At 37.0% G+C, this 6,935-nt stretch overlaps 1 protein-coding gene and 1 pseudogene across 1 annotated transcript in view; both read left to right on the top strand.

Annotated features, from left to right (window-relative positions):
* The window catches only part of LOC107672580 (adenylate kinase isoenzyme 5-like), a 5,573-nt gene extending 3,618 nt beyond the window's left edge, over positions 1-1,955 (top strand). Inside the window, exons 4-7 of the mRNA XM_016465830.1 lie at positions 732-845; positions 962-1,153; positions 1,311-1,397; positions 1,496-1,955. Coding sequence (XP_016321316.1) covers positions 732-845; positions 962-1,153; positions 1,311-1,397; positions 1,496-1,516 — 414 coding nt within the window. The 3' untranslated portion in view covers positions 1,517-1,955. The remainder of the gene's footprint in view (positions 1-731; positions 846-961; positions 1,154-1,310; positions 1,398-1,495) is intronic.
* Positions 1,956-4,305: 2,350 nt separating this feature from the next.
* On the top strand, positions 4,306-4,964 carry LOC107672531 (myosin light chain 4 pseudogene; annotated as a pseudogene).
* Positions 4,965-6,935: the final 1,971 nt, after the last annotated feature.

The raw sequence follows: 6,935 nt of genomic DNA, 5'->3' as shown, positions 1-6,935 counted from the left end.
AAAGAATATCTCTTTGGTTTTGAGACTTTAGTCTTTGCAACTTCAGGGATCTTATCTATGCACAATCAGCTTGTAACAGTCCAAATAGAAAGGAAAACTTGAAATCGCATCATATGACCCCTTTAAAACATCTTTATGATGAATTTGTTTATTACAAACATGCTGATTTTCATTTCAAACGGCGTTAATTGCTGAACTGGAGTTATGTGGATTACTTGTGGATTATTGTGATGTTTTTATCAGCGGTTTGGGCTCTCATTCTGACGGCACCCATTCACTGCAGAGGATCCTTTTATGAGCAAGTAACATAATGCTACATTTCTCCAAATCTGTTCTGATAAAGAAACAAACTCATCTATGTTATGGATGGCCTGAAGGCAAGTACATTTTCAGTAAATGTTCATTTCCTTGCGAACCATTTCTTTATGTAGCATAACTGTTTTCAACATTGATGATAATTAATGTTTCTAGAGCATGAAATCAACATATTAGAATGATTTCTGAAAGATCGCTGAAGACTGGAGTAGTGGCTGCTGAAAATCCAGCTTTGCCATCACAGGAATACATTACATTTTAAAATATAATAGAAAACAGTTATTTGAAATTGTAATAATATTTCACAATATTAATATATATATATCTCAAATAAATGCTCCAAACATCTGAGTAGTGTACTGTATTCCTTAGTAACTTTAGTCACCCTAGTCTTGTTCTGACATGATATCCTTTAGGAGACAACTATTGAAGAGCTGAAACATCAGTTTATCAAAAAGCAGGATGCTAAAGGATTCATTGTGGATGGATTCCCCAGAGAGATCTCACAGGCTTTCACCTTTGAGGAGCAGGTCAGATGTTCAGCATTCTGATGGTCTATACAGTACTGTATATAATCTACAGGAAAATATGTTTTTGTACATTATGGCAACGTCTGTCAATGTGAATGACCCTCATATTCCTTCAGATTGGCTCCCCAGACTTGGTGATTTTGCTTGCCTGCTCCAATCAGCAACTCCGGCAGCGTCTAGAGAAAAGAGCTTCCCAGCAGGGCCGTCCTGATGACAACACTCACGCTATTGAGAAGAGGCTAGATACTTTCAAACACAATATCACACTCATAGCCAAGTACTACCAGGAGAGAGGACTTATTGTAAGGGTAAGCTGTTCTTTGCTTATTTTTATCTTAATTGTTGAATTCAGCTGGTTTTAACAGAACGGTCTGTTCTGTTGATGATTACAGACGCGGCCTTTGTTTAAAAAATTGTCTAGTTTTATGCTGTGAAACACAATTCTGTCTCACTGTGCTTGGTCAGGTCGATGCAGATCGAGAAGAAGACGACATTTTCACAGACATTTGTACCATTGTAAAGGAGAGATTGTTCCCTAGCGACATAAATGCAGTAGGTTTTGTATAAAAGTTACACTATAAACCACAATTTGTGTTTTAAAAATCTATTTTTTGCTGCATACTTCATAAACATTATTTTTCTCCCTGCAGAGCAGTACTGAAGATCTTTAGAGGGATGTCTAAACATCCAAACAGCTGCTGCCATTAAATCCAAAATGTCAAAAGCAGCCTGCCAAACATTTTATTTGACCATCATTTTTCATCAATAAACTTGGGGGTCAGAGTCGAGGATCAGGGAAAAGGGTCAAGGAAGTAATTTAATATACTGTATAACTTACACTTGTTGTTGCCTCTATTTGTACTTCACTGTGAATCTTCTCTATACAACTTTTGCAGTAATTTAATAAGAATGACTTTTTAGAGCAGAACCTTTTTTCCCAACATTTTCTGTTTTTGTTTCTGAATTTTAATGTTGTTTTGACTTGATATTATTCATGTATATTTGGAGCTCAAGCCAGAAATAGTGGGAGTTGTTAAAAAACGCACCAAATTATAATGCAATATCACAATAACAATATTAAATGTTTTCAAACAAATTGCCTCACCTATTCCTGCAAAAACATTAAAAGGATTAAATGATTACTGATAAATAACTAATTTACTTATGAACACAACGTTTCTGGTTTTATCTTACTCCACAATATGAGCACATTGGAGAGAGACAAAAATAAAATAAATAAATACAAAAAAGGGAGAGAGAAAGAGAGTGAGGTGCTACAAATGTGTCCTCGGGCTGTGTTCTCATTAATAGATGTTCATCCCAGCTGTGCCAATTTTTCACAGTGAGACATCAGTGAACACAGACTCTCTCTGCCCTTGCTGACAGACCTTGACCGTTCACTCAAGTGCCAAAATGCTGCTACTTTAAATACTGAGGAGTACTGAAATGTAAACACACTTGTTGAAAGATGATACACAGAAATTAGTGGAAAAACAAGTAGAAAAAGTTTATTAAACATCAGGATCTAGTTCATGTAATTTCTACACTTCACATTGCTTGTACATTTTCTGGACAAAAATTCACAATTGGGCCACTAGATGGCAGGCTTTTATTCCTTAAAAATTATTTGTTCAGTACCCTCACTGATTTGAAAGTTAACTATTAGACGTCCACAATTATACCCAGTTCTGCCTTTTTAATAAATTAATATTATGAATTCTTAACTTTTGAGTATGTAAACTGATTAATAAAGAAAAAAATCTTTAAAAAAATTGCTTGGAAAAACATGAGCTCCGAGTATTCTTTTAACTACACTAGATAACATTAACCCTAAAAAGACCGTGGTATCTTTGTTTTGTGCTAAGTGTGTTTAAATACTGTGTTATAAACAGCATCACTGTGACGGAGTGCTGGTATGTGCTGCCTCTCAGAATAGATCCACCCTTATCACCTGCCTGGCAAATTACTAGCAGCACTTAGTGGCACGATAGGAGACTCCTCTATGCTTGCACAAAATACAGCTTCAGGTTTTTTAAAGTACAAATTGAATTACTGCATCTACATGTGACATAAATGCACTGTGATCTGTATGTTGTTCAGAAAATCTTCTCTTTCGCGTTCTGGACTAACATATTCAGTTTGCTTTTGGATGGTCATAGAGCTTGAACCGAATAATATCACCTTGGTGCGTTTTTTTTTACTCTTCTTAACTCTGATCTGCTGTACGCTCTTGAGCTTTTCCACTCTTAATCATTATTTTCTTTTTCACACTTTCTTTCTTCTGATGAACATAAAAGAAGATATTTTGAGAAATGTTTTTTGTCTGTACAATGGAAGTCAATGGTAACCAAAAACGTTACCAACATTCTTCAAAATATCTTCTTTTGTGTTCCATGGAATAAAGAAAGTCATACAGGTTTTGGAACGACATGAGGGTGAGAAAATTATGACAATTTCACTTTTGTATAAACTAGTCTGTATGTCTTAAAAGGATAGTTCAATGAAAATTATGTGTTAATCATTTACTCACCTTCATGTCATTCAAAAAAGGTTGGATAGCTTTTAAATTGGTATTCCCCCAAACTCTTTACATACAGTATTAAAAAGTGAGTGACATGTGGCCAAGTATGGTGACCCATACTCATAATTAGTCAGAACCCATCCAAGTGAACACACACCCAGAGCAGTGAGCAGCCATTTTTTTGCTGCGGCGCCCGGGGAGCAGTTGGGGGTTCAGTGCCTTGCTCAAGGGCACCTTAATCGTGGTATTGAAGGTGGGAGAGAGCGCTGGTATTCACTCCCCCCACCTACAATCTCAACGAGACTCTTGGGTTCTGAGTATGAGACTCGAACCGACAACCTTTGGGTTACGAGGCCGACTCTCTAACCTAATTAGGCCACGACTTCCAACGTAGCTGACCTTGGCACGGTTATGAGACAACAAATCAACAAATCATTCTTTTTAGATCTTTTCGGTTGATCTAGTTAACAAAACTGAACAGAATGATTTGTTAATGAATCAAACTGATTCGGTTCAATTCGGTTCAAGTTCAATTCACCCACATCGATCAATCATCTGGAAATGAACATTATCAGTGAATAATGACTTACATCTTGGTCTGTTTCTCACATAAATATGTGATATGTGAATAAACAAATTTTCAATTTTAAGTGAACAATTACTCTAAGGTCTGTATGCTAACATAATTTTCCTGTTGATAAAAAGCCAAAGAATAATCTATTTTGTAACAGGGTTTCATTTAAAGCTGACTTAGGGCTATTCAAAAACATTTATTGAATTTGTTCATTTCAATGAGGTAACAGGGTTGTGGGTCTGGTTTTATCCACTGGACAGAAGCATTTCAAAATGGTATGAGCAGCACTCAAGTCTGTTCCAGTTCATTTCCTTATATAGTCTGCCACTATTCCAGTTCTGATAAGGCTTATCACAGTTAATATAAAAGCCCAACAGGGGCTCTTACAGCACATTTCCCAGCTTTTCCCATCTGCACTCTCAGCATCGGCATTATGGCACCGAAAAAAATTGAACCCAAGAAACCAGAGCCTAAAAGACCTGAGCCGAAGAAAGAAGAAGCCCCAGCTCCTGCCCCAGTTCCAGAGACCCCCAAAGAGCCCGAGCTGGACCTGAAAAGTATCCTACTGGAATTTACCGCTGACCAGATCGAAGAGTTCAAGGATGCCTTCACTCTCTTTGACGAGACACCAACGGGCGAGATGAAGATAAGCTACGCTCAGTGTGGAGACGTGTTGAGGGCCCTGGGTCACAACCCTACCAATGCTGATGTCCTGACTGTGCTGGGGAAGCCCAAAGCTGAAGATATGAACACCAAATACCTGGACTTTGAGACGTTCCTGCCCATGCTGCAGCATATCTCAAGAGCCAAGAACCAGGGGACATTTGAGGACTTTGTTGAGGGTCTGAGAGTCTTTGACAAGGAAGGAAATGGAACAGTGATGGGTGCTGAGCTCCGTCATGTCTTGGCAACACTTGGGGAGAAAATGACAGAAGATGAGGTGGACCGTCTGATGGCCGGACAAGAAGACGCCAACGGCTGCATTAACTACACGTCCTTCATCAAGCACATCCTCTCTGGGTGAGCCGGAGCTGCAAAGATTGCCGAATGAAATTGGAACTCTAAATGGCAACTGTCAAAACACTGGAAAGAACATATGTCTTGTCTGTATGTCTTGGAAAGCATCAAATAAAAACTTCTGAATTTTTTGGCCCTGTTAATCTTGTTGTTGAGATGTCAAACTCAGATGTGTGTAAAAAAAGGAAGGTAAAACATGATCTACAGTATGTACTCTAATAAAGGTGCCAGCAAAGACAAAAAAAGGAGTTTTGGCAGTAATGTCCTTTAAGTATTTTTTTTGTGCCATAAACAACCTATCCAACAATTAGTTCCTGAAGTGTGTGAGATTTTGCTTATCCGCAAAGCGTTTGTCAGATGTTAAATAGACTTTTAGACAAAGTCTTTAGGATGTTAATGATTTATAATGTATGTAAACCTTAAAGACGTTAGGCCTATCAAATGTTTGTACACAGCAGATGCTTTCCAGACAAAGCACTCTTTAAAATATATACTGGTGATATACCTGTGCTGTAACATTCATACTACACACATTCATACTATATAGAATGTACATTTAGTAGATATTAATTCAAAAGAAGTACCTCAGAGAGTATGCTATTTCGGATGCAGCCATGTCCAACAGCATACTTTTCACTCTTTGTATCACTGTGCTTGTCTGTGTTTCTGCACTAAGGAACCCCCCACATAACATGATATTATAGCCACGAATTAAGAATTTGTTCCCACGACTTTTTAATTTGTGGCCCACGATTAATTAATCCGAATGCCCCGATTCATAGTAACGATATCTTTTTTTATCCACATGTCATGTGCAGGACTCCATAGCGTATAAAAATAGAGAAGCGGAGTGATACAAACAGTGAACAGTCCCAGTGCTGTTACATCATTAAAACATTAAGTGGAGACATTTTTTTTTATGAAAGACGCCATTGAATTTCTTTTAAAAAACGTCGATTCATTCAACAAGGTACTGCTTTTATGAATGAATCATTGAATCATTCAACCGATTCGTTCGAAAACACTGATTCATTCAGGGAAGTTGATGCTGTTTGTTTCTCGGAGTTGCGCAACGGTTCAGCTGTGGGTTGTTTGGAAATGTCTTCATTGACGGAGCAAAAACAGACAAAGGTAATGTGTGTTCAAGTTAGGTAATATCATCTTTTTAAGTGTTGTTTAAAAACAAGATCACAGATCGCTTTAATTCTGTTGGTAAATATTATCCTCCTGGACCTAGGCATAGACTTTGGTCCTCTGAGGACATTATATTTTAGTGAATTTCTCTGTGTCCATGCATGTCACATTTTTAAGTCTGGATGTCCTGTACAGAGCACATTCAGGGCTTTTTAGAGATATCAAATGTTTGGAGGTTTGATCATAATCACTCCCTCTCCTCTCCCTAGAAAAATGTTATGGGGTTTCAAATCGGAATATGACTTTTTGTTACGAAATAGGGCATCATTTTTATACATGTCTTCTGTAGAGGACACCAGGAAAAAAACCATGTTAATCAGGCATTTTGGGGAAACACAACAAGTCAATAGGAAAAGAAATTATAAATCAGTATTCCTATGAAATATGAGATATTCTTATGAAAATCTCGACAATTTATTACTCATTATAACACTTCTTTTTCATTATGGTTTACCCCAAGAACACATTAATATGCAAATTAGATCCAATAGATACATTGTATAGAATGGGAATACCAACTTATGGACATTTTATGCTCACATACTGCATAAAGTAAAATAGTAAATCAAATAATTCTGTTATATCTTTCATAACATAGTTGAGAATCATCTTTGTACAAAGTTTGGTTAAAAATAGCCTGAAACCTAAAAACTGATTGGTGAATGAAAAAATAGTTTTTGCCTATACATGTCTTTTCATGTCTATTTACTCTTTTGAATAACTAAGTCCTGGCATCCTCTACAATGGACATAAAGTAAAATATGATTCACCCCCCCCCAAAAAA

This window comes from Sinocyclocheilus anshuiensis, unplaced genomic scaffold, assembly GCF_001515605.1.
Source record: "Sinocyclocheilus anshuiensis isolate Anshui unplaced genomic scaffold, SAMN03320099.WGS_v1.1 scaffold176, whole genome shotgun sequence".
In the NCBI taxonomy this organism is placed as follows: Eukaryota; Metazoa; Chordata; class Actinopteri; order Cypriniformes; family Cyprinidae; genus Sinocyclocheilus; species Sinocyclocheilus anshuiensis.
This window is presented reverse-complemented; position numbering and strand designations above follow the sequence as displayed.